We start from the raw sequence: 15,358 nt of genomic DNA on the forward strand, positions 1-15,358 counted from the left end.
TTCCCCAGCAGATAAACTACTCCCTGTAAGTTTACAAGAGCCCTGGTGACACAGTGGTTAAGAGCTCAGCTTCTAACCAAAAGGTCAGCAGTTTGAATCCACCAGCTGCTCCTTCTCCTTGGAAAACCTGTGGGGGCAGTTCTGCTCTGTCCTATGGGGTCACAATAAGTTGGAATCTCGAAAGCAGTGGGTTTCGTTTTTTGGTTTATAAGCTTACAGTGACGCTGATTTTTCTCATTCTGCCACTGCCAGGAGAGTGGTTTGTGGTTTCAGTGTCCTTTTTAATTGCCTGGAACTTCACTGCTAAGTGTTTAGAGCAGGGTGTGATCATGATAAAGAAGATGCATGACGGTTGTGGCAGGTGTGAACTGCAAGCCCTTCAGCCATCTTTAAAACAAAACTTGTTGCCTGTTGATTCCAACTCATAGTGACCCCACGTGACAGAGTAGAACTGCCCCATAGGGTTTCCAAAGCTGTAATCTTTACGGGAGCAGACTGCTACATCTTTCTCCCTCAGAGTGGCTGGTGGGTTAGAACCACCAACCTTTCAGTGAGCAGCTGAGTGCTTAACTACTGCGCCACCAGGGCTCCTTAGTCACAAGAAATAGCTCACGCATTAAGAGAATTGAAAGAATGCAAGCTCAAGTTTATTTTTTAAAAGACTAGACTGTCAATTTTCCTTTTTAATTAAACGTTGCATTTTAAGTAGCTATCTTGAGCTACCAAATGAAGGTAATAAAAGTGAATTCATTTTAAATTCCAACTTTACGATGGTTCTAAATGAATAAGAACACAAGTTTGGAAGATAGCTAATTTTGATAAACCTAAAAGGAGCCTGCCAGCTGTTTAAAGGGACAACTTTTTCTTTTATAAAGATAGTAGGTAACATTTCATGTCTAAAGCTTTGATTTTCCATAATCTTAGTCACAGGATTTTCATTATACACTTTAATCTCCATAAAAGTTAAAGCAGATGAACATAATCTAAACTGTCAATTTTCTATAAAGTTTTATTACTTGACATATGCATTATTAAAGAGTACTTATACCTATGGGACATTACTGAAATATTTTTGCAAAAACATTTCTCCTGGGTTTTTTGGGGTTTTTTTTTTCCCCCAGATATTTTTACATTCTAAAAATAAATTTTTATTCACATGGTTCTTTCATTTAAAAAAAAATGTGTTTAGAATACCTGGCCTGAGTCTCTTTCTTTGATGACAACGAGAGCAGTATGTTTCCCGTCTTTGCCTCCCTTCTCCATGAACTTGGGTTGAACTGTCCTAGTCAGATTTACTCCTCTGTGCAGCTGTCCCGTAAAATGTCACACCGCCTTCCTCTCGACAGACCTAGGTATGAGTGCTTCAGGAGCGTAGCCACATAGTGTCAATTTCAGTAAAAATATCTCCAGTCACAAAAATATTAGGTGATAAAACCCTCTGTGTTTAGATTTTTTTAGGTCTCATGGTAAACTATTTTAGTTTCCTGGACAAATATTAGAAACCCTGGTGGTGTAGTGGTTAAGTGCTACAGCTGCTAACCAAAGGGTTGGCAGTTCAAATCCACCAGGCGCTCCTTGGAAACTCTGTGGGGCAGTTCTACTCTGTCCTGTAGGGTCGCTATGAGTCGGAATCGACTCGACGGCACTGGGTTTGGTTTGGACAAATATTGCATAATAACTTACATTCATGATGCTCATTTATTCTTAAACCCATTGCTGTCCAGTCAATTATGACTCAGTGACCCCATGTGACAGAGTAGAACAGCCTCATAGGGATTCCTAGGCTGTAATCTTTAAAAAAAAATCTTTACGGGAGCTTATCACCAGGTCTTTCTCCTGCAGAGAGGCTGGGTGGGTTCGAAATGCCTATCTTTTGGTTAGCAGCCAAGCGCTTAACCATTGTGCCACCAGGTCTCCTGATAATATATATATATATACACTTTAGATGAAGGCTTACAGACCAAATTAGTTTCTCATTAAACAATTACTACGTATTGATTTGTGACATCGGTTGCCAACCACACGACATGTCAACACTCTCCCCTTCTCGACCTTGGGTTTCCCATCACCAGCTTTCCTGTCCCCTCATGCCTCCTCATCCTTGCCTCTGGCTGGTGTGCCCAGTTAGTCCTGTTTTATTTTATGGGCCTGTCTAATCTTTGGGTGAAGGCTGAACCTCAGGAGTAACTTCAGTGCTGAGTTAGAAGGGTGTCTGGGGCTGATACCTAATGTATTGATCCATGTATTTATTAGCTGCAATAATGGAAAAACAATGCAGTTCTTTACATTCTTCTTTTTGGTTCATTTTATTTCTGTAAAGGGCTATCTAAAGACAGTAGGATATACTACCAAAATCTAACCAAGCCTGTTGCCATCAAGTCAATTCTGACTCATAGCGACCCTATAAGACAGAGTAAAACTGCCCCCTAGGCTTTCCAGTGAGTAGTTGGTGGATTCAAGCTGCTGACCTTTTGGATAGCAGCCGAGCTCTTAACCACTGCGCCAACAGGGCTCCTGTAGGCTGTAATAGCCTTGCAGTATTCAGCCCCCAGAATGCCCTACTGAAAACGCACATGAAACCATGTAGAAGAGGTGGTTAAGGCAGGGGTGCTTCCTGATAGATAGGAGTTTAGCAGATGTGTTAATCTGAAATGCCTGTTATCAAGGAGCCCTGGTGGTGCAATGGTTACACGCTCAGCTGCTAACCAAAAGGTCAGCAGTTTGAACCCACCTGGCGGCTCCATGGGAGAAAAGACCTGGTGATCTGCTCCTATAAGGATTACAGCCTAGAAGACCTATGGGGCAGTTCCCCTCTGTCACACAGGATCGCTATGAGTCGGAACCGACCCGAGGGCACCCAACAACAGCAACAATTAAACTATCTAGTTTTTATTTTACTTCCCTCCCCAGTTATTATGCACCTGTAATTCCTATTATTTTTTACAAACAGTTAATTAGCACGGGCCCAGCATCTACAAAAAATAAATTGAACTAAAGAAAAAAAAAAAAATAGAGCAAATCATGGCTTATTAAAGTGAGTCTTTAAATCTTCTAGATTTTTGGTGTGTGTGAGAGAGAGAAAGCTTGTTGGTCTGCAATCAAAACTAACTGTGGTGGGGCTTTGAGGATTTTGACAGAAAGTCAGAGTGGAACTTGGATAGGAACAGGGGAAGTGAGGTAAAAGTAGAAAATGATGATAGAACCAGCAATATTAATGTCAAAGAATTTTTCAAAAATTGGTTTATAAATTTGATAAAAAGCTATTAAATACAGCTCTGTTATGATTTAACTCACAAAAAATAATAACGTCCCTGTTAGGTAGCTTTAGCTCAAATAACTCTTGGCTTCTGTGCATGTCCTTATTAACTTTTCCCTCAACACCAAATGCCATCGGTCGAACAGATAAGGAAATTGAGAAAGAGGTTAAATGGTGTTTCCAAGGTGATACATCAAGGTAAATAGTATGCTATATTAAAATTATAGGTCATTTCCAAGCAATGGACGAGCTCACCAGAACTCTTTTGACACATTAAATACCACATAGGAGTTCCATTGTCTTCACTTTGACCCTCCAACATATTTCTAAAACATGTTTAATAGTTATTGTAGAACTAAGGATAAGATCAAAGTTTTGACTTCTGAAGAATTTTGTTGGGTTTATTTTGGTGGGGGGGGGGTGGTTTTTGTTGTTCTTTGCTTGTTCGTGCTTGCTTTAATTTAACTTTCTCTAAATCCTTTCTGATATAAATCAGGCCCAGCAAAACTGTATTCCTAAAACGTAAATGCCCCAATAGAGGGTCGTGGACAGAGCTGGAGAAAAATGTAGAACAAAACTCTAACTCACAAAAAAAAAAAAAAGAACAGACTTATTGGCCTGACAGAGACTGGAGAAACCCCAAGAGTATGGCCGCCAGACACCCTTTTCACTCAGTAATGAAGTCAGTCCTGAGGTTCGCCCTTCAGCCAAAGATTAGACAGGCCCATAAAACAAAACAAGACTAAAGGGGCACACCAGCCAGAGCCAAGGACTAGAAGGCAGGAGGGGACAGGAAAGCGGGTAACATGGAACCCAAGGTGGAGAAGGGAGAGTATTGACATGTCATGGGGTTGTTAACCAAAGTCATAAAACAATATGCATATTAGCTATTTAATGAGAAGCTAGTTTGTTCTGTAAACATTCATCTAAAGTACAATAAAAACAAAAAACAGAGAGGCAACACATAGTAGGAGGAAAAAAAAAGTAAATGCCTCACATTTCTTAAAGAAAAAAACTAAACCAAACTTGTTGGCTTTGAGTCAATTCCCAATCGTGGTGACCCCATGTGTTACAGAATAGAGCTGTGCTCCACAGGGTTTTTTTGGCTGTAACCTTTACAGAGAAGATTGCCAGGCCTTTCTTTGTGGTACCACTGGGTGGGTTTGAACCATCAACCATTTGCACCACCCATGGACCTTTTCAAAGGAATAGCATCCATCCAGCAAAGAAGATAAAGGAACCATGATTCATGAATTAGAGTCGCACTCCCTAACTGGTGAGGCCTAGCCTCTTTTGGTTGTGTCAGTGGCTTGGTGTGTTTCCAGAGAACAGATTTTGAAAATTTGGGTTCTAAAGGCAGACTGTCTTGGGTTGAAATCCAAGCTCTCCCTTTAATCAAACTGTGCGCTCTTGAGCAAGTTACTACGAATGTTTACTCATTTGTAAACTGGGGGCGATAATAGGATTAGAGTAAAGATGAAATAAAACCAATTTCTTCGTCCAAGGCCTTGCACATAGAAAGCACTCTACAGACACTGTTATTATTTGCTAATTGTTGGAGGAATGGAGCCCTGGTAGCACAACAGTTAAGCGCTCAACTGCTAACCGAAAGGGCTACAGTTTGAACGCACCCAGCGGTTCTGTGGGAGAACCCTATGGGGCAGCTCTACTCTGTTACATGGGGGCGCTATGAGTGGGAATCAGCTCAACGGCACCCAACAATAACAACACCATGTTTTTGGAGGGAAAGAGCTATAAAGCAGTTTCCTTAATCAACTAGTAAAATGTGTTTTTCTTCAAAACACCTCAGAGTTATTCTGAGTTTTGTCGTTTAGTTCTAGATAACTCAGAGTTAGTGGGTGTTCCGCAAATTCTTCAAAATCCTCTCTCCTCCAGATTGAAAAAAAAAAAAACAAGAAGCCAGCTTTAGCTCTTACTTGCTTTCTGAGTCATCTTACCCCTACATTTATTTTATCATTTGTTTTTTATTCTGTATGATCATAGCTGTCTTTATTTCTTCGTCGTTTATCCTTCCACTGCCTATGCTGAATAAATTAAATGCTGAAAGGTGTAAGGCTTGGTTTCTATTTGTTTCATGGTCTTTTGCTCCTCTGAGACCTTTCTGATTGTTTCCTTCTCTGTGTTTTCTATATGTGTTATTTCTTTCAGTGTTAATGCTAGATACATTCTAAAGCTTGGTTAGTCTTAAGCAACTAATGGAATATGGCCTAATTACAAGGTCATGTGTATGGCCCCGCTTAAAGGGGAGGTCTGTCAACCCTGTTCCCACCTTCGAATCTCCCGTAGTCCTGTGATGCATCCCATTGGTGTTTTATATAAAAATATGTACATATGAAATGTCAATGCCAAAGGTGAGACGTGGGTAAGACATGTCCACCAGCACGGGGCTCAAAGAGGGTTTCCTCTATACTTTCACACTCAGAAAGGTCTGTTCCAAATACTACAGCTTGTAAGAATTCTAAATTAAGCTGTCTATGAAATGTACCGGTGGCGCAATGGTTAAGCACTCAGCTGCTAACCGAAGGGTTGGCTATTCAAACCCACCCAGCAACTCCATGGGAGAAAAACCTGGCTATCTGCTCCTGTAAAGATTACAGCCTAGAAAACCCCATGGGGCAGTGCTGCTCTGTCACTTGGGGTCACTGAGTCAGAATGGACTTGACTTCACATAACCTCAACACATAATGTCCTATGTTGTTGTTGGCTGTCTGGGAAGCTAATATGATAGCCCTGTGGGTATGAGCTTGAGTTCTTTGGATTCAGACATACCTGGGATCGAGCCCACTACTTCTGCATGCCCTAAGGCAATCACTTAGCTTCTCTAGCCCTCACGGGCTTTTTGTGAAGGTTAACAACTCTAGGTAAAGGCAGAGTAAGCACATGGCAACACAGGTGTAAGCCATCACTCACCACCACCGTCACCACCACCAGACACATCAGCCTCTCACACCTTGTCGATTTAAAAATGAAAGTTCCAGGAGAGTGGTCATTTTAGAATGTGAGTTGGTCGAGCTGTTCCGGAGGGCAGGTGGGCAGTATCTACCAAAATCTTCAGTGGGCGCTCTGACCCTGCTTGCCTCCTTCTAGGAATCTGGTCTTAAAAAAGGCTTGCACTTCAGGTGTTCCTGACACTGTAAGAGTGAAAAATTGAAAATTGCCTAAACGGCCATCAACACGTGTCGAAGCTTGGATTCTCAGAAGACAGACTCTGAGGCAGAGATATGAGTGCGGGGAGTTTACTAGGAGGCGCCCTTGGGGTCAGCACCTATGGAGGAGTGAGGGAACTAGAACTGGGCAGGGGGAAAAGGCCTTAACCCAGCCTATGGGAGCTGCTGCTGGGAGCAGGCATGCACTTGGCCTAGGCAACTCTCTTCAAATGAAGGTAGTTTCCAGAGAGGGCTTGGCTTAGAGGTATCAGTTGTCAATGCTTTAGCTGAGTGCCTCAGTCCTAACTGGGGGAGCCACAGGAATGGCTGTACCTCCAACACCAGTGGGCGTGAGTCAGCCCCAGCTCATGGCAACCCCATGTGTGTCAGAGTAGAACTGTGCTCCATAGGGGTTTTGGTGGCTGATTTTTCAGGAGATAGCCAGGCCTTTCTTCTGCAGTACCTCAAGGTAGACTCGAACTTCCAACCTTTTGTTCAGCAGTTGAGTACATTAACTGTTTGCACCACCCAGGAGCTCCACAAGAGTGGTTACTTAGTACATGAGAGTGGTTATTTACTACGTTTTTTTTTTTTTTTTTTTATTGCATAGCAATAAAGAAAATGGATTTAATCTCCATATTCCATTAGTTATCCCACTAATTGCAACATAACTGTTCTCTGTGTTCATACTCTCTCCTGGCTCTCGTAACCAAAGCAAACCAAACCGGTCGCTGCCGAGTCCATTCTGATTCATACTGACCCCATAGGACAGAGCAGAACTACCCATAGGTTTCCTAGGCTGTGTCTTTACAGAAGCAGACTGTCGTATCTTCCTTCTGGGGAGCGACTGGTGGGTTCAAACTGTCAGCCTTTTGGTTAGCAGCCAAGCACTTAACCACTGCACCACCAGAGTTCCCCATACCGCACATGCAGTTACCAAATCCTGCTGATTTTACTCCCATAGTGTTTTTTTGTCTCACTGTCCTGCTCTAATGCAAGCCCTTGTCACTCTTCCCATATGGCTTATGGTAGCAGCTTCCACTCTTGGCCCTAGAATCCATTCTCCACCCAGGAGCCAGAGTGATTTTTCAAAAACCAATGTCCTCGCCACACTCCTCTACTTCAGGTCCTTAGGGGATCTCCGTAATCTTTAGGAGGAAGTCCATAGGCTGGCCACAGTCTGAACCTACCGACCACCCTAGCCCCATCTCCTTATTTCCTTCATTCGTCTGTGCAGAGACTCTTTGCCCTTACAGAAGCCATCTTGCTGTTTCTTTCCTGTAATCTTTCAGGATGCTGCTCTCTCTGCCCAGAAAAGCTGCCCTGGTGGCTCAGCGGTTAAACATTCAGCTGCGAACCCAGAGGTTGGCAGTTCTAACCCATCTAGTGGCTCCTCGGGAGAAAGACGTGGTGATCTGCTCCTGTAAGGATTACAGCCAAGAAAACCCAGCAGGAGGGCCACAGTAGTTAGACCTGATAGAATGGGAGAAAAATGTGCAACCAGAGCCTCAAAATCCAAAAAAAGAAAAAAGATCACTACACTGGTTGAGACTGGAGGACTCCCCAAGACTATTGCCCTGAGATACTCTTCAAACCTTGAACTGAAACTAGCCGCCGAGGCCACCTCGTAGCTAAGTTATAAACTGCCTCAGACAGTAATGACTGTCACCCGTAAGTGCTGTGCTCCTTTAAAAAAGCATCACTATGAGACCAAGCAGTCAACAATTACTTTAAAACTATGATGAGAATGAAACGGGGCAGGGAAACTAGATTAGTAGAAAGGGAACAACCAGAATGGAAATAATGAGAATGTCCATGTATTGTGAAGAATGTAATCAATGTCACTTGAGAATTTGTGTAGAAGTTATTGAATGGGAACCTAAACTGCTGTGTGAACCAAAAGCACAATAACATATTTACTAAAAGAAAATGTATACAGATTCAATGGAAACATTAAGTCAGCGAGCAATTGAGGAATTTAGTACACTTATCCTCTTTCTTTTTCATCTGTATTTGGTTTTTATTAAAATTGCTTTCCTTAAAATCTACTTACATTAATAGATTTGTGTGTTCTTTGTCCTGGTGTGACAATATTCAATTTTAAACAAAAATAGTCATTTTCCTTCATCTGCTAAAAAACAGGAAAAAAAGAGAAAAAAAAGCCAAATGTTGGGGGGAGATGTCATTAGTAAGTGTGGATGAAGACAGAGGGCCATCTAGAATTTTGTACGCTTAGGATTTATCGGCACGGAAAAGGAGGGTGAGAATGGTCACCCAACTCAATGAATGTAATCAGTGTCACTGAACTGAACATGTAGAAATTGTTGAATTGGCGTATGTTCTGCTGCGTGTATTTCCAACATGAACAAATTCCTCCTTTACCGTAACGTCAGAACTGGATGGTGCCTGGCTACCGTTACTGAACATGTTTATCAAAGATTCTATGGAAAAATTCTGACCAAGAGGGGGCGGGGAATGCGGAACAGAACTTAAAATTCTTAAGGTGAGGAATCAGACTTTTTGGAGCCACTGATGCTTGATGAAGCCCCAAAAGTATTGCCCTGAGATAATCTTTAAACCGTGAGCCAATAATTAGTAAAGAACACCTGCCTTGAGCATTGTGCCCCTTTAAAGAATTGTCTATATAGGGTCCAACTGATAACAACAACTGGAAAGGTCAGATAGGAAGCTTAGGGGGCAGTGAGTTTATGTCAATGGGGAGGAGCAACTCGGAAAAGGAGGGTGAGAACAGCTGCACAACTCGAAGAATGTGATTGGTGTCACTGAATTGAACATGTAGAAATTGCCGAGTTGGTGTATCTTCTGCTGTGTATATTTTCAACAACGACGACAAAAAAGATTACTAGCCAAGCTGTCTTATAAACTGTGCCTTTTTTTTTTTTTAGGAACTACCCCTTCGACATAGTGACATTGTTAAACCTTGTACTGTTCAAGGCCTCTGACACCAACAGAGAGATTTATGAAATTTCTATGGAGCTCATGCAGGCACGTATCATTTACTTCCTTAGAAAACTGCCACCTTTGAGCATGGAAAGTAGAGATGATAGTTGATCGCTGATTCGTTGCTTACTCACATGCCTGTGTTTATTTCTGCACGTCATTGGTGGGTGTGGACGGTGGGAAAAAATCGCATAACCTTCTGCAAACCTCAGAATGAACTGACATCTTTCTTTTACCACTGTATTAAAATATGCACACATTCATTGGTCACTGCTAAACTTTATTAAATGTAAATAGTCCTGAGATATGCAGCGACTACTTTGTTCATGCCATTTCTTACTTTCCGGCCTCTCTTTAGATCCTTGAAGCAAAGCTTTTTGTATACTCGAAGAAAGTGGCCGAGCAGAGACCTGGCAGCGTCCTGTACGGCACACACGGCCCGTTGCCACCCCTCTACAGCGTGTCTCTGGCGCTCTTGTCCTGTGAACTGGCCAGGATGTACCCCGAGCTCACCCTTCCTCTCTTCTCAGGTACCCTACCATAGCTCATCATGACATTCATCAGCATTCCTTCTGATCGACGGACATTTTCCTTCTTAACACTAGAGCAATTTTGAAGTCAAAATGATGGGTGCCAAGTTAGTAGATCAGAATTGCTGTGGGCTAGATTAAGTGACAAGGAGCCCTGGTGGCACAACGGTTAAGCACTCGGCTGTTAACGGAAAAGTCAGTGGTTCAAACCAGCCCAGCATCTCCACGGGAGAAAGACCTAGCGATCTGCTCCCTTAAACATTAAAAAAAAAAAAAAAAAACCATTGCCATTGAGTTGATTCCAACTCATATCGACCCTATAGGACAGAGCAGAACTACCCCATAGTGTTGCCAAGAAGCAGCTGGTGGATTCAAACTGCTAATCTTTTGGTTAGCAGCCATAGCTCATAGTAGCTCTTAACCACTGCACCACCAGAGCTCCCCGTTAAAGATTACAGCCTAGAAACCCCTATGGGCAGTTCTACTCTGTCACATGGTCGCTATGAGTCAAAATCAACTTCACAGCAGCTAATAACAACAACAAACCCCGTTACATGTAAAAGTAAATTCTAAGATATCTTTAAAGTGTAAAAATGTATCTCTCTAAAAGAGTGGAGGTATAAGTGAACATATGACAAATGCAATCATGCTGAGGTTAACATGAAACCTTTGCATACATTTAGGTGTAAAATCTCTCCAGAAAATGTAATATGGGCAGTATAAATATTGCCGCAGGTTGTTCGTTATCGTCTCTGTTGCTGTGGTTGCTGTTTTGTAGCATATTCATCGCTACATATATAAGTTGTCTAGAGTTGGATAGTTGGGCACGTCTTTACAAACCACCTTGGTGAATAAATCTTGTGAAAATCCATTTCGAAAGAATTACATGTAGAAATTAACTTCTTGCCTATACTCACGTAGCAACCTGCTGAGGGCAGGGCTTGGGGCTCTTGAACTCAGGGCATTGAACCTATTAATTCCAGTTCGACCCCTTGCTAAGAATTTGCTTTTCCACCCTAGATATACTGAATTGGAATCTACATTTTAATAAGCTCCCCAGGTGATTCTTCTGTATATAAGAATCATGGGCGGGGCTTGCTAAGATTTCTTGTGTATATGTAAGAATCATCTGGGGGTCTTGTTAAAATGTAGATTCTGATTCAGTGTATCTGGAATGGAAAAGCAAATTCTCAGCGGGAACGGAACCGGAATTAACCAGGTCAAAGCCCTGCTTGAATTCACCCACTCTTCCCATCTGTGTGACCGGTGCCTCAGTCCACTCAGTCCAGAGCCTCCTCAGCCCTCCCCTACCTCTCACGCCCCTCACTACAACCGTCATCATCCAAGCTGTCACCTGCATTAACTGCCTGTACCACCAAAACCAACATGGCACCTAGCTCAAACTTCTCTGCCCAGTTGTCCTAAAAAGAGTTGCTGGTAATAACCACTTCCAATTATGGAGTGCTTAATATATGCCAGGCTCTTTGCTAGACCCTTTAAATGCATCTTACTTATTTAATCTTTCCAACTCCATGGGTATGGTTTTAGAAATGAGGCTGCAGAATCAGGTCGCCTGGGTTCCATTCCTGGCCCTGTTTGACTTTGGACAAGTCATGAAGCCTCCGAACTCCATCTCCTCTTCTGTGGTAATAGAAGCTGGTTACTTCGTAGGCTGTGAGGTTTAAAATGAGCCAATAAGAATTGTAAAGCACTGGCACGGTCCTGGGTTGACATTATCACCACCGCCATCATCATCACCACTATCATCATCATCCCGACTTTACAGATGAAAAGCCAAACCTTATTGTTGCTTGTTGCCATCAAGGTGTTTCCCACTCATAGCGACCCCATGTGATGAGTAGAACTGCCCCGTAGGGTTTCCTAGGCAGGAACCTTTATGGGACCAGATCGCCAGATCTTTCTACCATGGAGCCTCTGGCTGGGATCGAACCACCTACCTTTCTGTTAGCATCCAAGCACTTAACCGTTGCACCACCAGGGCTCCTACCAAACCTTAGACCTGTCAAACAATTTTCTCAAGACCACGTAGCTAGTAAACAACCAAGCTGGAATTAAAAGTAGATCTGTCTCCCTCCAAAGCCAGTGCTATAAAATTGTAAACTCTTAACCTATTAAAAACAAACAAGCAAAAAAAAACCGTCTTTTTATAAAAAAAAAAAAATTTTTTTTTTTTACCACACAAACTTGATTTCCATCTCTTCATCCAGAACCCTCTACTCCAGTCTCACGTAGGCTTTCATCAGCATCCAGGCCCTTCTGCAAATCTTTGCTTTTGTCCATTTTGTGCCCTCTGCCGGGAATGGCCCCTCTGCTCTCCACAAATCCAGACCTTCTTTAAGATCTAATGTAAAATCTACCTCTACTGTGAAAACAAGAGGCTCGGTGGCACGACGGTGAAGTACTTGGCTGCAGACCTAAAAGTCTGACAATTCAAACCCACCCAGTGGCTCTGTGGGAGAAAGACCTGGTGATCTGCCCCCATAAAGACTGCAGCGTAGGAAACCCTGGGGCAGTTCTGCTCTGTCGCACGGGGTCACCATGAGTTGGAATCGACTTCACGGCACCCAACAACTATGAGGACCACTCCATCTACCTTAGTTCTGCTCTGTCGCACGGGGTCACCGTGAGTCGGAATCGACTTCACGGCACCCAACAACAACTGTGAGGACCACTCCGACTACCTTAGGCAGAGTTAGCCACATCCTTGGATGGCACCTGAAACACTGGAAAGACCCACGAGAAACTTCCTCAGTAAATTAATTCTCTTCTTAGAAAACTAAAATTTATTTTTATTCTCTTCGTCCAAGGTTTGTATTAGGGCCTAGGGCTACAAAGATGAGTAAAGCAGTCTTCCCATCAAAGGGATCGTAGTCTAGCAATCTAGATGTGGGATCACACGATTATGATACAGTGTAGCAAGTACCATAGGGAACAATACGTCCAGTAAGTGAGACGGAAGATGAGGAAATGTCCCGTCGTGGGGCCACAGGTACCAGGAAGGACTTCGCAGACAAGCTGTTGCCTGAGCAGCAACTGAAGATGAGAATAGAAATTGACTTGCAAGACAGACATGCAGCTGACGGCCACTGCAGGCCAGCCAAGTGGCATAGCTTGCCTTAAAGGCCTAAGTAGCCTGGTGTGTTTGCGAGACTACAGAGAGGTCAGCTGGCTAAGAGGACGTGTAGGGAAGGGGGAAAGTCAGAGGGGGCAGCAGCCACATCCTCGGAGGCCTCGTGTCATACCCTCAGGAGTCTGCAGGCCAGTGAGTTTCTGTATGTGTCCCTTGATCCCTCCTCCCCTCCAAACCCTACAAACAGGAAGGCATCCAAGCAGCTGCTGGGATTTTGGAACCACTGATAAGTTCCCAGCAAGAAGAGGGCCTGACGAGCTGAGAATGCATTTTAGAAAAGCTGGCTGCCGTGTGGAGGATGGATTCAGGAGCATTAAGTCTAGAGAGAGGAAGCCAGTTAAGAAAGGAGGCTACGCTGAGAGCACTGTGAGCGTGGAGAGACCAGAGACGTAGGGGCAGAATCCGCAGAAGAGGTACCTGGTGTGATATTTGGGAGGTGATGTTTTAGTTGCCATGGAGTCAGATCCAACTCATGGTGACCCCCCGTACGCAGGACGGAACGTGGCACAGTCCTGTGCCATCCTCACAGTCGCTGCTATGTTTGAGTTCATTGTTGCAGCCACCGTGTCAGTCCATCTCACTGAGGGTCTCCCTCGCATTTGCTGGCCCTGCATTTAACCAACCATGATGTCCCTCTCCTGCAAGTGGTCCCTCCTGTTGACATGTCCAAAACGAGTCAAAGTCTTGGACAATATTCTGTGATCCACAGGGTTTTCATTGGCTAATTTTTGGAAATAGATTGTCAGGCCTTTCTTTCCAGTCTGTCTTAGTCTGGAAGCTCTGCTGAAACCTGCCCCCCCCCCCCCCCGCAACAGGTAACCCTGCTGAGATTTGAAATACTGGTGGCAATGCTTCCAGCATCAGAGCGACAGATGAGTGATTGATTTGGGAGGTGGGTGGTGATATCCCACTTAGATAATCAATACAGGGAGAAGGGAAGGGCTAGGGAGGGATAGAGGGCTTGAGCTCAGCTTATGACATTGTGTGGTAGGCATCTGTTGGACATCTCCACATACGTGCAGACGTGGTCAAGGGGAAGGTTGGCACCAGCTGACAGAAGGACGGAGTGGTTAGAATCAAGGGGCCAAATGAGATCAGGAATAGAAAGAGCACGGCATAAAAAAGAAAGAACCTGGACACCTAACTTTTTTTTTTTTCAATTTATTTTACTTTTTGTTACTGTTGTTGAGAATATACACAGCAGAACATATACCAATTCAGTAATTTCTATATGCACAATTTAGTTACACTGATGACATTCAAGTTATGCAACCATTCTCATCCTCCTTTTTCAAATTGTTCTTCCCCCATTAACATAAACTCATGGACCTCTAAGCTTCCCATCTAATCTTTCAAGTTGCTGTTGTCAATTTGATCCCATATAAATAGTTCTTAAAAGAGCTCGATGCTCAAGGCATTCTTGATTAGTTAAGCTGAAGTATTGTTTGGTTTTAAAAAGACTCCAGGGGATATTTTTGGTTTAAGGTTCAAAGATTATCTCAGGGCAGTAGTGTGGAGGGTACATCCAGCCTCAATGACTCCAGAAAGTCTGGATTCTGTGAGATTTTAAAATTCTGTTCTGCATTTTTCCCCCTTTTGATTAGGATTCCTCTATAGAATCTTTGATCAGAATGTTCAGTTTGTGGACACCCAGCTTTTGAGGACTGGGCCAAGGAAGAATGAGGGTACAGAGAAGGAGTGTGGGCATGTTTAGAGAGGAAGACGGCCCAGGAAGCAGATACAGTAGAAACTCAGAAAGAAGAGGCCTGAGAAGGAGGCAGTGAGCAGTGTGTGGTCTTGAATAGAGCAGAGAGATTACAGAAGATAAGGTCTAAAAATGACCCTCTGGAATTCACAATGCATTGGTAAGTGCTGATGGTTTCCATGGAGAGCTGGCAGCAGGAGCCAGAGTAAGCGGCCTGGCTGAGAAAGAAGAAAGAGTGAAAGGCACTACAGTGAGCCACAGCTCATGGAAGGAGGAGGAGATTTTAAGGACAAGAGCTGTTTGAGCATGTTTGTTAGCTGAGAGGGAGAAGCTAGTGAAGTGAGACCCAAATCAAACCCACTGCCATTGAGTAGATTCCAACTCATAGCAACCCTACAGGGCAGATTAGAACTGCTCCATAGGGTTTCCAAGGCTGTCATCTTTATGGAAGCAGACTGCAGCATCTTTCTCCCGCGAAGCCACTGTTGGATTCAAACACCAACCTTTTGGTTAGCAGTCGAGCACATAACCACTGCGCCACATTGACAGTTCAGGAGGGAAGAGATGTTAAGTATTCAAGCACATTTA

The 15,358-nt window shown here is 43.5% G+C and overlaps 1 protein-coding gene across 11 annotated transcripts in view; it reads left to right on the forward strand.

Annotated features, from left to right (window-relative positions):
- Nucleotides 1-15,358, forward strand: part of FRY (FRY microtubule binding protein) — a 524,498-nt gene that overhangs the window by 401,407 nt on the left and 107,733 nt on the right. For all 11 annotated transcript variants that reach the window (XM_049853229.1, XM_049853227.1, XM_049853221.1 and 8 more), the window contains 2 exons: nt 9,330-9,429; nt 9,743-9,914. In XM_049853229.1, the coding sequence (XP_049709186.1) occupies nt 9,330-9,429; nt 9,743-9,914 (272 nt within the window). The remainder of the gene's footprint in view (nt 1-9,329; nt 9,430-9,742; nt 9,915-15,358) is intronic.

The sequence above is a fragment of the Elephas maximus genome, chromosome 14, assembly GCF_024166365.1.
Source record: "Elephas maximus indicus isolate mEleMax1 chromosome 14, mEleMax1 primary haplotype, whole genome shotgun sequence".
Lineage (NCBI taxonomy): Eukaryota > Metazoa > Chordata > Mammalia > Proboscidea > Elephantidae > Elephas > Elephas maximus.